General features: G+C 49.8%; 1 protein-coding gene across 8 annotated transcripts in view; it reads right to left on the bottom strand.

Annotated features, from left to right (window-relative positions):
- Nucleotides 1-16,017, bottom strand: part of PTPRE (protein tyrosine phosphatase, receptor type E) — a 100,403-nt gene that overhangs the window by 19,061 nt on the left and 65,325 nt on the right. For 7 of the 8 annotated variants that reach the window (XM_021716065.1, XM_021716066.1, XM_008065072.2 and 4 more), the window contains 6 exons: nt 15,060-15,150; nt 10,045-10,121; nt 8,873-8,909; nt 7,006-7,103; nt 2,282-2,401; nt 484-647 (listed from right to left, as the gene is read on the bottom strand). In XM_021716065.1, coding sequence (XP_021571740.1) covers nt 484-647; nt 2,282-2,401; nt 7,006-7,103; nt 8,873-8,909; nt 10,045-10,121; nt 15,060-15,150 — 587 coding nt within the window. The remainder of the gene's footprint in view (nt 1-483; nt 648-2,281; nt 2,402-7,005; nt 7,104-8,872; nt 8,910-10,044; nt 10,122-15,059; nt 15,151-16,017) is intronic. The other variant, XM_021716070.1, reaches the window with a different exon arrangement.

Below are 16,017 nucleotides of genomic sequence, written 5' to 3'. Positions count from 1 at the left end.
GGAGGATTCTGTGCTCTGTTGGGTGTCCCGAGCCCTCTGAACCTCACTGTGCCCTGCTATAAAGATTTGTGTGTGTGTGTGTGTGTGTGTAGGGGGTTGCTTCTTGGAGAAACTTGGCTTCCATCTCGGTTCCCGGAGGTAACTTGGGACTCCTGGAGGAGGTGTGGAAGGCAAAGTAGATGCCCCAGAGCCCTGCGCCCACCGCCATCCTGGACCCCTCAGCTTTTGTTGGTTTTACATACAGGGTGATGAGGGAGTTTTGCCACCGTGGAATACGCTAGGGGCTGACCATCACTCCAGCCCTCTCCCCCTTGGGTTTTTGGGGCCACTGCTCGCTCAGTCACTGGAGTTTGTGCCCATGTCAGCCCTGTCTGCATCTCTGCCTACCTGGACGTCGGTCCCTGGGTCTTTTTCCCAAGAGGGGCGAGTCCTCCCACCATGGCCAGCCCCGGAGGATCCTGCCCTGTGGCCATCCAGACGTACCTGCAGTGGACCACGATGGGCCCGGCGTGCGTGGGGTTGAGCGTCTTCACTTTCTTGAGAAACTTCAGCATCCCAATGGGGGTGAAAGGCACTCCAAAGTCGGGCCAGCTGGTGAAATGCAGCTGCGAGATCAGCCGGGGAGCTTTGCAGCCATCAGGGAGTTGCTACAGGGGACAGGTGAGACCAGAGTACGGTGGGATGTCCCTCCCCCTGTTCCCCAACTCCAGGAGGCTGTGGGCTCCCCTGAGTTGGGGGCTGTGTCGAGTCCCATCCATGACGGGGATGCCCCGAGCAAAAGATCCTGGCTCTTACTTCCGCCAACTGTGGACAGGGTGCCACGGTTGCTTTTGTGGACGGAGAGCAAGGATCATAGCGCTTGGCCATGCCCAGGCCACGCAAGCCCTGGGCAGCCAGACATATCCCCACACCGGTCCTAATGCGCAGGGATCCCCTTGTAAGCAGGGTGGCCAATCCCAATTTTGCCTGGACAGGCCCACTTCTTGCCTGTGGCCCTAAGTCATGACCAACAGCATATCCTGTCATGATCGAGAGTGCTTAAATTGGGGAAAATAAATGATTGTCAGCTTACGCATTGGAGACTTTTAGATTCACCCTCAGAGTTTCTCTCAGACCATGGAAGATTATACACAGTGTATTTGGAAGTATGTGTGTGTGTGCACGTGTGTCTGGAAGAGGAAGGTGCTGGGGATGGTGAGAACAATAAGCTCATCCTTTTCCTTTGTTTGTTAGGACTTCAAGGAAGCTCAGACTCATATTTTGTGATCGAATTGTGCTCATCACTCTGTCTTTAAGTCCTGATAAAATGACTCTATGGCTTTAGTACATCTCTTAATCTTTTTTTTTGAGTTGGAGTCTCACTTTATCGCCCAGACTGGAGTGCAGTGGCCGCTCCCGGCCATCGCAGCCTCGACCTGCTGGGCTCCGGCGATCCTTCCGCCTCAGCCTTCTGAGTAGCTGGAACTACAGGCGCGCGCAACCACGCCCAACTAATTTTTGATTTATTGTAGAGATGGGGTCTCGCCAAGTAGCCCAGGTGGGTCTTGAACCCGCGGGCTCAGGCAGTCCACTCATCTCAGCCTCCCAAAGGTGCGGGATTACAGGCTGAGCCACCGAGCCCGGCTACATCTCTTAATCTTTATTTCATCTGCTTTTTTTCTTTTTTTGAGTAGGGTCTCTGTCACCCAGAGTGGAGTGCAGTGGCACCGTCATGGCTCACAGTGGCCTCGACCTCCTGGGCTGGGGTGATTCTTCTGCCTCCGCCCCCCAAGTAGGTGGGACAACCAACATGGGCCATCCTGCCTGGCTGATTTCATCCGCTTTACAGGCATTTTAATTAAGTCTGCCTTAAATCCTTTGTCGAGGGTGGGGTGGAAATAGGAAATAAATGTGAAAAATGAGGAGGTTTCGAATATAATTTTGAAAGCGTCTTTTACAAATGTGGCCTCACCATTCCAGTATGTGAAATGACTCCACTGAGGGGACATCCCCACCCAAAGCCTCACCCCGTTGATTCACCTTCCTCCCAAGGAGGCCTGGATCGGTCACTGGGAGCCAGCAGCGCCCAGCACTCTCCAAAGATCCATGGGCACTGGCCTCTCGTGCCTTGGCAGACTCACCTGTCCACCCCATCACAGCCTAGCTACAGCTCCCACCCATCCAGCTGTGGCAGTGCCAGGGCAAAGCTCTTCGTGTGAGGAAACGTCAAAGTGGGTCTACTCTGGACACCGGGCTCTTCCAGAACAAACTTTTCAGAAGGCCAAGAGCTGCCAAGGCTTACCGGCTGTATGCAGAACTTCCGAATGGTGTAGTCGACCAAAACCACGGAGTCTTCCACACACACCCTGATGTTTCCGTAGGTCCAGCAGCCCTGGTCGGGCCAGTACTGGTAGCACTTTTCCTGTATGAGACAATTGAATAGAAACACATAGGTCTGTGGGTGTGCTTCAACGCCCCATTTCCCCGCCGTCCACAGAAGTCCAACCACACTCTGGCTTCCCATCAGATAGCTCCCAAGCTGAGAAAGAAACACGGGCGAGCGTGACTCCTTATAAATGGGGAAACTGAGGCTACGCAACTGGCTAAAGGCAGCCCTGAGACTACGATGAGGGCCCCTGAGGATTTCTGACTTTGACACGAATGATATCTCTCTCATTCATTCATTCATTTATCCATCCACCAACCCCACACATGTTCTTGAACTGAGCCCGTGCCCTGCAGGGTCCAGCACTTAACCCGTAGTGACCCTCAGGCTGGGGGCAAGGATGGTGCTATCCCTAAACATTTCCCAGCAGATTCAGCTGTTTGTTTTCTCTTGCTCAGTTCACTAAAGATGGACTTAATTTGCATCACGGCGGGTCCATGGCCGAAGAGCAAGGAACCTGTGATTGACCTACTGGTTCTCATTTTTCTTTAATGAGGTCGAGGCTGCTACAGAATCTGCGCATTGCTACAGAGAGGCTCGTTTCTTTCCCTCCTAGACAGGCTCATCTCTTGCCTCTCTGGAATCACAATGACCCCAAATCCAAGTTCCAGGAGCCCTTAAACTCTGCAGTTTCTCTTGCAACACCCAAACCTTGGGAAGCCCTCCGTCGGCACGGACGTCATGAATGGAAGAGGACCCACATCAAGGAGGAAAGGTCTGCTTAAGGTGCCATAGAAACATCTGGAATTCCACGGGCCTTCCAAACACGAGGCACTTTACCCTGGGAATGGCCCACAGTGGCAGAGCTAACTGGCCGAGTCACGAGGGTTGATAATTTTATGACACAAAAAGAGTCTGGTATTTACCAGTGACCAGCATCCTTGTGTCATGGCGTTCATGACACAAACTTCCTCCTCCCTACACCTGGCTCCCCCTTACAGGGGGTCTCTGATGCCACCCAGGGGAGCAACAAATACCCAGATGTCCTAGTCTAGGGAGCCCTAGAGGTTTTGAGGTTCCCGCCGAGATAGGCTCTCCGGTAGAGACAGGGGACGTGTCTTAGGCCCCCAAAGGGCTACGGGGGTGGCTGTTTTAAGCCCTCCCCCCCGCCACCTCAGATCATGAGTTGCCAGACTGCTGCGTTTCACAATGTGGAACCCAGGATGTGGAAGCCAAGAAGACCACAACAGAAGTGTGAGCAATTCAGAAAAAGGGAACTCGGTTGAGAACTGATTTCATCTGAAATGGGGAGAGTCAAGATGCAGAAGCAGCCCAGCCCTGAGTCACAGGAATGGAAAAATCCAGTGGGAGGCCACGGAGGAAGATCAGAGAAAATGCCAAGTGACATGGCAGGGGAATGACTGAAGTGGGGAAACGGGGGCGTGCTCTGCTTCCCACTGTTTCTGCGCTGGTCTTGTGTTGGGAGAACCAGCCCCTGGGAAGACTGGTCCCCATGAGCCGCAGGTCCCTGAGGACCCCGGGACCCCTGGTGATGGGGGGGCTCTCCTCCTTCACAGCGAAGGCGGGGTCAAGTGTCTGTGCCCGAGAATCCCCTGCTTCCCTCTTGTCAAAGGATGACCAGGGCAAGATTTGAACATTGCAAGGTGTGGGCCCTCCCCAGCCCTGTCCCGACTCCCTCAAGAACAAAACAAAATCCCCACCTTATCTCAGAACAGAAATGGTGGCTGGAGACTTTTTCCTATGTTGCTGGTGTGGAACAAATTAGTCAGGTGGCACTGTGAGGACCAGAGCACTTTATGTGGGCTCCTCTCTCCCATCTCCCACCCCAGCTGAGCTCCCCAGGTCCTGACACTCCCATCTAAAAACAGCAGCCTTACCAAAAGAGGACTGGATTAAAAAAACGCGGTACATACACACAATGGAATATTACGTGGCCAGAAAGAAGCACAAAATCATGAACTTTGCAGCAACCTGGATGGAATTAGAGTCTATAATCCTGAGTGATCTTTCACGGAAACAAAGAGCCGAGTATCACATGTTCTCACTCATAAGTGGAACTTGAACAACCACTTCAATACTGTAAGAAAAAGATTGATAGTAGCGGAAACTGCAGAGGGGAGGAGGGGGGGGCAGAGAGGTGGGATTGATAGTAGCTGAAATCTGCCTGGGGAAGGAGAAGCACACCTCATCAACCAGGGTACCTGCACAGTGAATATTTGTATACCTAACCCTGAAATGTACCCCACAATTTAAAAATAAAAAAAATTAAAAGTTAAAAAAAAGTTTCCTGAACAAAACCCGAAACCCACAGGCCATAAGAGAGAAGATAGACAAGTGGGACCTCATTAAACTGACAAGCTTCTGCAAAGCCAAAGAAACCATCAAGAGAGCAGGGAGACAGCCACAGATTGGGAAAAAGTATTTGCCAACTCCAGGTCTGACAAAAGCTTAACATCTTGGATCTACATGGAACTCAAATGTGCTGAAAAGAAAAAAACACACAACCCCATTATAAAATGGGCAAAAGATATGAACAGACACTTCACGAAGGAAGATATCTGAGCAGCCAACAGACACATGAAGAAGTGCTCAACCTCAGTAATCATCAGGGAGATGCAAATCAAAACTACACTGAGATAACACCTAACTCCAGTCAGAATGGCCATTATCAATAGCTCAAAAAATAACAGTTGCTGGAGAGGGTGTGGCGAAAAGGGAACACTTCTACACTGTTGGTGGGAGTGCAAACTAGTGCAACCTCTGTGGAAAGCAGTGTGGCGATTCCTAAAAGCTCTAAATATCAACCTCCCATGTAACCCCACAATCCCCGTCCTGGGAATATACCCTGAAGAACGCAAATCACTCTATAAAAAAGATACCTACACATGTATGTTTATCGCGGCATTGTTCACAATAGCAAGAACCTGGAAGCAACCATGCTGTCCATCAAAAGAGGACTGGATTAAAAAAATGTGGTACATATACACGATGGAATACTTCGCAGCGATACGAAAGAACAAAATCATGAATTTCGCAGCAACCTGGATGGAACTAGAGTCTATAATACTGAGCGACCTCTCACAGAAGCAAAGATCTGAGTGTCACATGTTCTCACTCATACAGTGGACCTTGATCATCCAACATATTACCATAAGGAAATGACTGACAGTGGTGGGAAACTATGGGGGAGGAGGGGAAGGGAGATGGGATTAGCAGTAGTCAGTATCCATCTGGGGACAGGGAGACACTTCTTATCAACAAGGGTGCCTGAACGAAGCATAGCTGTATACCTAACCCTTAACTGTACCCCACAATATCATAATAAAAAATATTGATTTAAAAAAAGAGTCATTCTGCACCACCAAAAAATAAAAAATAAAAGTAAATAAAAACAGCAGGCCTTCCCCAGAATCCTTGCCACACTGCGTGGGTGCTGCCGGGCCCGGCCAGCGTCTTTGATGTGTGAGCAACAGAGGGTGGGGGTGGAGCCCAGGACTTGGCAGGCCCTGCTTGGGGTGGGCAGGACACACAGCTCCCGCCAAGCTGGGCCTTCATGCTAGAACATGCTAGAAGCACTGTCTCCTAACTGGTTCCTCCATCTGTAGCAAGTCACCCTCGGGCTCCCAGTTTCTCTTTCATTCCAGAGAGTGACTTCATGCCCTAAAAAAAACGGCTCAGTGGCTCAGTCTGTAATCCCACGCTTTGGGAGGCTGAGGTGAGTGGATTGCCTGAGCCTGCGGGTTCGAGACCCGCCTGGGCAACTTGGTGAGACCTCATCTCTACAACAAATCAAAAATTAGCTGGCGTGGTAGCGCGTGCCTGTAGTGCCAGCTACTCGGAAGGCTGAGGCAGAATAGCCGGAGCCCAACAGGTCAAGGCTGCGGTGGCCGGGAGCGGCCACGGCACTCCAGTCTGGGCGACAGAGTGAGACTCCAACTCAAAAAAAAACCAACAACAAAAAACGGGTCCCTGCTTGTGGCCAAAAAACCCCCACAGGCCTCCTCTTTTCTCAGTCCTGCATTCAAGTCTCATTCTATGCACCTGGGACAGAGGTGGCCCCGCATAGCAGATGCTAACGGGTATTTGTCACATTAGGAAACGACCAGTTCAACTTCTCTTCTTTGTCGATGTCCCCAATTCTTATTCTGTAATGTGCATGCATCCCTGTTTGAATCAGAAACAACTACTTAAATAGATCTGGGTGACAAATCAACATTCCTTCCATACGCCATGATTTTTGAGTATATTTCTCTACTCTGGATAATAAGCATGAAATCCTTTTCATTTGCAGTCTGGGACCTACTACGTGATAGATACATCGACGTACTAAAAACCTAACTTCTCAGATTCGCAGTTTCCATCACGGGGTCAAACCACAGGGCCGGCTAGGGGCTGCACTTGGCTGATAAAAACTTCATTGTTTTATCACGGATTTGAACGGTGAGATACTGGGGACACAGGACTTATTTTATGATAAAAATACTGTATGCCGCTGTTTTTTTTTTTTTCTGCAATGATATGAAGGGAGGGAAATAGGAGAAGGAAGTGGTGAGAACCTCCTCGGCTAAGCAGCAGCAAAAAGGAAACGATCGCATGAGTCAGGCTCCCGGAGAGCTCACCTCTTTTCTTTCTTTCAGGTTAGTTAACATGACGATGGTCGCAGACTTTTGTTCCCAGATCATCCTCCAGAAGTCATTAACGGTTTCCTGTTTGGGGCCTGTGTGCAGAGGACAATTCCAGAGTCAAAAGGCGTCAAGAGAAGTCTCTATGGGGTCCTGCACCCTGGCCGTGGGGATAGCTGGGCACAGAGGAATGAGTGCTTGTTGGGACATCTCGTGCCCTGAAGTCTGCCAGAACCCATAGTGCCTGGGAGGGACCAGGAAGTCTTCAGCTTACCACACTCACCCCACTCCAGCTGGGAAATACCTGGGAGCGAGACCATTGGACCCAGGTGGGGTTATTATATTCATAGGCAAGAAGGTGTGTTCAGGTGAGGACCGAATCTAAAGCTTCTTGTCAAAGAGCTTGTTAAAACCCCAGAATACCAAGGCCCGCTCTAGTATCAGTGAGTCAGGACCGACAGAGCTGTGTGTGTGTGTGTGTGTGTGTGTGTGTGTGTGTGTGTGTGTGTGTGTGTGTGAGAGAGACAGACAGAGAGACAGCTGCCCGACTCATTCTGCATTTCTAATTCCCTTCTCCCTTTCCTTTGTAAAAAGCTCAAATCTCTCAGTACGGTGCTGTCTATTAGATATAAGCTGAAGTCCCTGGGGAAGGGATCTGAACAAAAGATAAAGTGTCACTAGAAGAAAACCTTCTGCTCTTTTCCCACTTCCTGCCTGGATACAGACACAATGCCCTGAGAGGCAGCAGCCATTTTGCAACCCTGGGGGTAAGAGCTACATGCTGAAAAGGATGGGCAGGAAGATAAAGCAGTTCCCTAACCCTGGGCTTCCTCCCTTTGCATGGCTGACTAATGAGAGAAAAACATGCTACCATCCGTTTCAGTCCATGTTTGTCAGCTTTTCTGATGTTTACAGCTGGGTACATTCCTGATGTCCTCTGTATGCGCACGTGTAGATGCATGTCCCTGTTTCTTAGGGAACCTGCATTTGTAACAAGCCCGAATTTTGGAAATCATTGCCCTAAAGACTCCTGATCTAAGAGTGAGGAAGTCTGATAAATTTAGTTTTAGCTCCGCTGACACCTAACTGCATGCAGCTCCAGATGACAACCTCTGGTCCAGTGGATGGATTGAAGCACTCGGTGGACGAGGTAGTAATGTGTTCAAGGTTAAAGACATGTTTTCATGGTTGAAGTGGCTTCTTGGTTATGGCCTTGATCTCAAAAGCTACTCGCCTTCCAACCCCCAAAACCTGGGAGCCATGAAGGGCTCCGTCGGCTGAGAGAAATTAAGGATTATCTAATGCAAGTATCAACATGCTTAAACGGCAACAAGTGGACCACTGTGTGCTCTGTGTTTAAATTATGAATATGTGAAAACAGATATGTGTATGTTTGTTTACACATATCCATTGCACAAATGGACATCTAATATGCCTTTTATTTATTTTTATTTTTTATTTTTTTATTTTTTGAGTTGAAGTCTCACTCTGTCGCCCAGTGGCCACTGCAGCCTCGACCTGCTGGGCTCTGGCGATCCTTCCGCCTCAGCCTTCCAAGTAGCTGGAACTACAGGCGTGCGCTACTACAACTGGCTAACTTTTGATTTATCGTAGAGATGAGGTCTCGCCAAGTTGCCCAGGCAGGTCTCGAACCCGCGGGCTCAGGCAATCCACTCACCTCAGCCTCCCAAAGCACGGGATTACAGGCTGAGCCACCAAGTCCGGCTAATATGTCTTTTAAATGTAAACACACACACACAAATAATCAGTATAAATTCTCGGTATTCTTGGCATACAGAATTGGAAACAATAGCCATTCACATTATTTTACTGAATTATGTTCAGAACTTAACCAAAAGCTTACCTTGCGCTGCTATGAATTTATTCTTCTCTTTGTAACCCTAGAAAAATAAAATCAGATTTATAATTTTGCACAATTATAAATTGTGGATTTTTTTGCTGTTAGGAAAGGAATACACATTCACCATGAAACATTTGGAAAATGCAGAAATAAATTTAAAAAGAAGAAAACTCAGGCCAGGCACAGTGGCTCACACCTGTAATCTCAGCCCTTTGGGAGGCTGAGACGAGAGGATTGCTTGAACCCAGGAGTTTGAGACCAGCCTGGGCAACATAGTGAGAACTTGTCTCTACGAAAACCACAAAAATTAGCTAGGCATGGTGGCATGTGCCTGCAGTCCCAGCTACTTGGGAGGCTCTTAGGCAGAAGAATCGCCTGAGCCAGGGAGGCTGAGACATGATGGCTGTACTCCAGCCTGTGTGAGAGAGTAAGACTCGGACTCCAAAAACAAAAACCAAAAAAAAGCAAAAAAGAAAACTTACCAGTGATTTCAAAAACAGCAAATGATATTTCATATGCTCCTTCTCTAGTCTTGTCTCTTTTGTGAATATCTTCCCAGACATGCACACAAGTAGATGTGCAGACATTTGTATATTCTAATTGGGTTAATAGGTCCGTTTTCTTTTCTATCGTACTTGTATGAGAATTTTATAATTTATTTTAAATGATCTTTCTTTTTTTATTTATTTTTAATTTTTATTATAAAGATGTTGGGTACACTTCAGGGTTAGGAATACAAACATTGATCATGCAGGCACCCTTGTTGATGAGGTATGCCCCTTCCTCCCCTAGCAGTTTCCCTCAACTGCCAATCCCACCCCCGCAAATGATCTTTCAAAGAGCAATTACAATGGATTCCTAATTGTCCACTGCACACGGTTTTACCACAGTTTGTTTAGCTGGGTTCCCTCCTGTTCTATTTTGTCAGTCATATAAATGATGCTGTAATGACCATCCTCTGTGCCTATCTCTGTGCCTTGAAATTCTCGAATACAGATGCTCACTTGAAATGTGCGGTGGGTTCCATGCTCTCAAAGCTTGTGGCCAAACTTACAATTGATATTCCTGGCATCAGAGAAGAAAGCACCCACTTGTCACGATTCACGCTCAGCCCCCAAGTGGCCCCATGTGCCTTCTACACCGGGCCGGAAAGCAGGGACACTCTGCCGACTTACGTCTATGTAGGAAGCATTAATGTAGTCTGAACAGGGAATTCCATCCACTTGGCTCAGAATCACCCTGGAATGATCATCTGAAAAAAACCCAAACGAAGCCATGCTGTTAGGATTAGGAGTCACATGTGCCACGAATGTCTTCATCTACAGTATCAACCCCTAGAAAAGCCATGAACTACTTTCACAGACATTCTGGGGGCGACGGCGGCATCTTTCTTCCATGTCCCTGTTGACACTGTCAGTGCCACAGGGGTGGGAACGCACCGGCCTTGGTGAACACTGACTGTCTCAGCAGCGGAATGAATGACAAAGGCGGGATTTCCGTGTCCAGGATGGGGGCTGCTGGGCCACCACATAGACTGAAACAGCAAAATGTGCCAGGGCCCCAACAGTGCAAGGACTGTATTTTATGAACCCCGCATTAGGCTCCCAAATTGACAAGCATACGTGCACTTAGGATGACGGGTCCAGTTTCCCAGGCTTTCCAGGGAAATGATCACTATCCCCTTGGGGACAAGCAGATGTTGGGATTAGGGGTTAGGGCCTCTGACCCCTAACCTCCAGGCACCGCCATCTGCCCTAGAGCTGGAAGGTGAGCAAAGTGCATGCCTGGACTGGGCAGGGTGGGAGCATGCCCGGAGGATTCCGGCCTGTGGCACTGGCAGCTTTCCAGGCTGAAAAGGCTGAACATGCAGTGCCGTGTGTGTGTGTGTGTTGTGTGTATGTATGTTTGTAGTGTGTGTGTGTATAAGTGTCGTGTGTGTGTGGTATCTGTATGTTTGTGAGTGAATGGTGTAGTGTGAATGAATTGTGTGTATATATGTTTGTGGTGTGTATGAGTGTGTTATGTGGGTAGTATTCCTGTGTGTACGTTTGTGGAGTAAGTGGCACAGTGCGTGTGTGTGTGTGCATACATACATGTTGGGCTCCCTCATAACTGCAGTGGACTCCAGTCTCCTCTGCTTTCACAGGTCCCTTCTCTCATAAACAATATTAACAAGGTGATGTACCACTGTTTTAGTAGTTAGCAAAAGGTTGACCACAGTCCAGGCTGGATGATGTATATTGTTTTTTTGATTTTAAAAGAATCAAGAGCATATTCATGGGCCCTGAAAACGCGGTGGGCCCGGAGCTCCACTGTCGGTGTGGTGAAGAGGTAGCCTTTCCAGGAATGTCCACACCTGGTCAGGTCTGACTCTCTGGTCATTCTGTGTGGGCCGTGACCAGCCCTGATAGCTGCACTGGGCCCGCCTCTGTGGCAGCAGGACAAAGCTGACTCAGACGATGGTGTTCTCAGGCCACCAGATCCAGCCCCCGCCCCAGGTGAAAGTAAGACAAACAGCCATGGCCCTAGGGGCTGCCCTGACTTCACACCACAAACACACACAACACAAACACAACCTCCTCAGTCGATTTCAGTCCTGAGGGGTCCCAAGGGCATTTAAGCTGTCACAGAGTTTGGTCCAGGGTATATACTTAGTGCCTCTTTATTAGACTCATTATTGAATAATTCCAGGTCCTCATCCCTGCTTTCTTCCCTCCCCTCAGGACTGAAATCGACTGAGGAGGTTGTGTTTGTGTTGTGTGTGTTTGTGGTGTGAAGTCAGGGCCGCCCCTAGGGCCATGACTGTTTGTCTTACTTTCACCTGGGGCGGGGGCTGGATCTGGTGGCCTGAGAACACCATCATCTGAGTCAGCTTTGTCCTGCTGCCACAAAGGAGGGCCCAGTGCAGCTATCAGGGCTGGTTACGGCCCACACAGAGTGACCAGGGAGTCAGACCCCAAACTTAAGGCCCCACGGATGTGGCTGAGGCCCGTCTGCTCAGGAGCTGCAAACCTGAGGCAGAAATAGTTCTGCTGAATGTGTCTAACGCTAGTTGAAAATACTTTGGGAAAATTTACACTTTGAGGACAGCTATAGAAAAGCAGAGGGGAAAATATAGCTTCTGGTTAGATTTAGAATCTTGCAGTGTCTAAGAGCTTCCTGTCTTTTTATTTTAAAAAGTCACACGTCACTTTCAAAACACTATTTCTTAAAATTATCAGCTGCTGGCATTTTTCCAGAAAGAGACTGTCCACAGGCAAAAGTCCAGCCTGCCTGACGTCCAGTGCGCTTTCACCTCTGTCCTGAGAGCTCCCCAAGGCCACGTGTGTGACTGGGCTCCTGGCCCAGTGGGGAAGCTTGTAAATCTGGTTCAAGTCGACCCTCGGCTTGAGGGAGATTAGGAAAGGCAGGGAAGGAGCCCAGGGCTATTGGAGCTGACCCTCAGCCCTACCCTAAGGGATAACAAGGGCTCTCACCAAGTGGGTAGAGGGAGCCCCTTGGCCCAGGGAGCAACCCTGAGAGCCCCGGGCCTGACATACTCTCCTGGCTCAGCCCACTGGTCCTGGCCCCAGCAGGGGTCCCAGAGGCAACCCTGATGAATCAGACATGACTCTCCTTCAACCTTGAGTCATCCTAGTGCCCAATGCCAGATGCCACCTGCTGGTCCCTGCCAGGAAGCGATACCTCCAGGCCACTGTTCCGTAAGCCTGTCATCCTACCAGTATGAAACGTGCCGTGTTCTGGCAGGGTCCCTAGCCCTGGCCGCCTGCCAGCAGCCTCGAGTTCTCGTGTTTTGGTGTTTCTGGGTTGGTAGGGAGCAGATGGGGGAAAGAACTTCTGGGGGAGGCTGGAAAAGCCTGTTCAGAATCCTGATAGGCTTTTATACTTGGAGGAGAGGCCAGCTGACTTCTGGAGCACAGGCTAGAGAACAGAGCTTAGAGACGATTTGCAGGAGGGAAACCCAGCCGATTCCGGGAGGGGGGTCCAGGTGAGGCAGATGCTCCACCCTGGGCCACCACATCTGGAGAAGGACGCTGGGTGTTAAGTCGTTCCCAAAACTCGTCATAAATTCAGCGCCCACTGAGCTCCCACCTAAGTACTTTTAGTTTACAATGGAAATGTTCCTTTTTAAGTGATGAAGTAGTGAGTGAGAAATAAGGAACTCAGGAAAGTCCTGGGCACTGAGTTGTCCTTAACACATACCTTCAACAAATCAAGATATAACTGAAGTAAAACAATTAAGGCAATAAATTAAGTTAAAAATGGAAACTTATTTCCAAGTATCCCCCAGCCCTTTTTAAGTCAGGGTCTCCCTCTCTTGCTCAGGCTGGAATCCAGTGGCAGGGTCACGGCTCACCACAGCCTCGACCCCATGGGTCAGGTGATCCTCCCACCTCATTCTCATGAGTAGCTGGGACAACAGGCAGGCACCACCACATCTGGCTTTTTAAACACATTTGTAGAGGTGAGGTCTTTCTATGCTGCCCGGGCTGGTCTCAAACTCCTGAGCTCAAGCAATCCTCCCATTTCAGCCTCCCAAAGTGCTGGGATGACAGGTGTGAGCCACTGGGCCTGTCCTCAAATATCTCAATTTTTATTTGATCAAATTATTCTAAAGATCCCAGACCTCCCCCTGCCATGGTCTTCCTTTCTTCAAGCTGCTCAAGCCTTGTGAGCGGCCTCCTCTCGTTCTCTGACATCTGATAGCCTATCTAGCTGCAAGTCCTCTCCAAAGCACCCAGAATCTAGCCCTCGTGGGCACCAACCTCTCAGCTCAGCTGCGTGACCTCCATGTGGCCTCCTGACCCATCTCCCTGGGCCTCCCTGGGCTACCCTGCAGATGTATGTTGAATGAAAGCCTATTTGACGAATTTCTTTAGCCTCACAGGCTCACGGTGGGTTTTGTAGAAACCACATGTCAATGCCATGCATGTAAACAGGGAAAAGAACCGTTTACAAAAAGTGCTGAAGACCCAGAGACCACAGATTGGACAGACCACAGCTTCTCTGACACACAGAGCAGATGGACTCAGTTTGAATCCTAAAATGCTGAAGCCCACCACAGGTCAGCCTCCTCCATCCCACCAAGACCAAGTCTGGAAGGGTGACTCGTGGACCAGGGAGGCTCGGGATTCAGACCTGGATTTGTTGGAATCCTTTGGGGGCTGTCATTCTGTGAGCCTGATGGGCGACACTGATGATGGGAAGGGCCCAGGCTGGGCAGCTTTTGCAATGGTGGCTTGCAACCTGCAGGTTTTGTCTTGGCATCAGGCAGGCTGTGAAACCTGCTTCCGGACATGGCCCATCCAGCTGCAGTAGGTCACTGAGACACACCAGCCCACACCTGTGGGCTCCCAGCCTGCCATTCCCTGACACCTACTCTCCTCAGCCCATGCCTACCTTTTACTATTGAGGTTAAAATCAGGTGGATTCGGAGTTTTCCTACAAAGCCGCCAAATGCCTACAGGTTTCTTTTTTTTCTTTTCGAGTTGGAGGCACTCCGTTGCCCAGGCTGGAGTGCAGTGGCACGCTCACGGCCACCCCAGTATCGACCTGCTGGGCTCAGGCAATTCTTCCACCTCAGCCTTCCAAGTAGCTGGAACTACAGGCACACGCCACCATGCCAGGCTAATTGTTTATTTATTGCAGAGATGAGGTCTCGCCAAGTTGCCTGGGCTAGTCTCGAACCCGCGGGCTCAGGCAATTCACATGCCTCGGCCTCCCAAAGTGCTGGGATGACAGGCTGAGCCACTAAGCCTGGCCAGGTTTCTTATTCTGTCCTTTCCGTCCTCGGTCCAGGACCCAGACAACTTAGGATTTACTGCTTGTGGCCAAGAGCACAAGGAGCTGCCCAGGGTCACTGGCAGGCTTAGACTGGGGCTCAGGCCTGCATTCTGCAGGATGACCCCTGCCAGCTGGTGCCCATGACCATGAGGCACTGTCCTGCTGGGTCCCCACGTGGGCAGCCCATACTTAAAAGTCAGCACAGGCTTAGCAGTCAGAGATAGGCACCTAGACAGGGACATTTTGGAGTTCTAGGTGTAAACTCGAGCGGCTACATTGATGTGGGGACTCCTGATCTCTCTCACCTCTAAGCACAGGAATGTCATGAGCCCGTAGGGAAGCTGTGAGGCAATGCTAAGTATCGTGCAAATGCCATCGATCATGCAAAAAAAAAGTAAAATCTTACTGGGAAGGATGTTGGGATATCTGTTTTTTTCTCTGTTTTCTTCTTTATTTGCCAGTTCAAACGTTCCTTGTATGTGTCCAGATGGCAGGGACTGGAAGAAAATGTAAAGTAAAAATGAAACACAATGAATCCAAGCACCATGCTTATGTCACTTTCCCGACTGAACACAGGAATTAAGAAGACATGTCTCACTGGGGTTAGGTGGTATCTCCATGTGGTTTTGATTTGCATTTCTCGTGGACCTTGAACAATGATAATACTATAAGAAAGCATTTGGCAGCAATGGGAAACTGTCAGGGGTTGGGGGTGGGATAGACAGTTGAGGGAAACTGCCAGGGGAGGGAGGGGCACACCTCATCAACAAGGGTACCTGCACAATCAATGTTTGTATACCTAACCCTGGACTGTACCCCACATCTTTATAATAATAATAAAAAGACACGTCTCTCAGCAAACTACCTTCTGACCATAGTCCATCTCTGCCTCAGACTCCATACCAGGCACAGGGCAGAGGACGTCTGAGACACAGATCCTGGCTTTACCCAGGGTGCTCTGTCTCGTGAGGCCAACAGAGAAGGGGCAGTCAAAGTGATGATCCCATAAGCTGGATGAAGGCGGAGACAGTTGGGTCTCAGGACCCATGCGTCCTGGCCCAGAGAGGGACCCATAGCTTGGGACGGACTGACTCAACAGAGCCCTGAACCAAGAGGCAGAGGCACCAGGGTGGGCATGCAGAGGGCTCGGAATGGGTGCTGTGACTTTGGGGCTGGTGTCGAATGATCCTGGGAAGGGAGGAGGGAAAAGGCAACTTTGGATACTGTCTCCATCTTGCCGAAGACTCTGGTGGTGCTCTGTGGACCGGCAGTGTGGGCAGGCCTGGGAGGTGGTTCGTTAGAAATGCAAAGCCGGGCTCGGTGGCTCAGCCTGTCATCCCGCGCCTTTGGGAGGCTGAGGTGAG

This window comes from Carlito syrichta, unplaced genomic scaffold (genome assembly GCF_000164805.1).
Source record: "Carlito syrichta isolate Samal-C Ts95f unplaced genomic scaffold, Tarsius_syrichta-2.0.1 Scaffold308151, whole genome shotgun sequence".
NCBI lineage: Eukaryota > Metazoa > Chordata > Mammalia > Primates > Tarsiidae > Carlito > Carlito syrichta.
The sequence above is the reverse complement of the archived record's forward strand: the minus strand, read 5'-3'. Positions and strand labels throughout refer to the sequence as shown.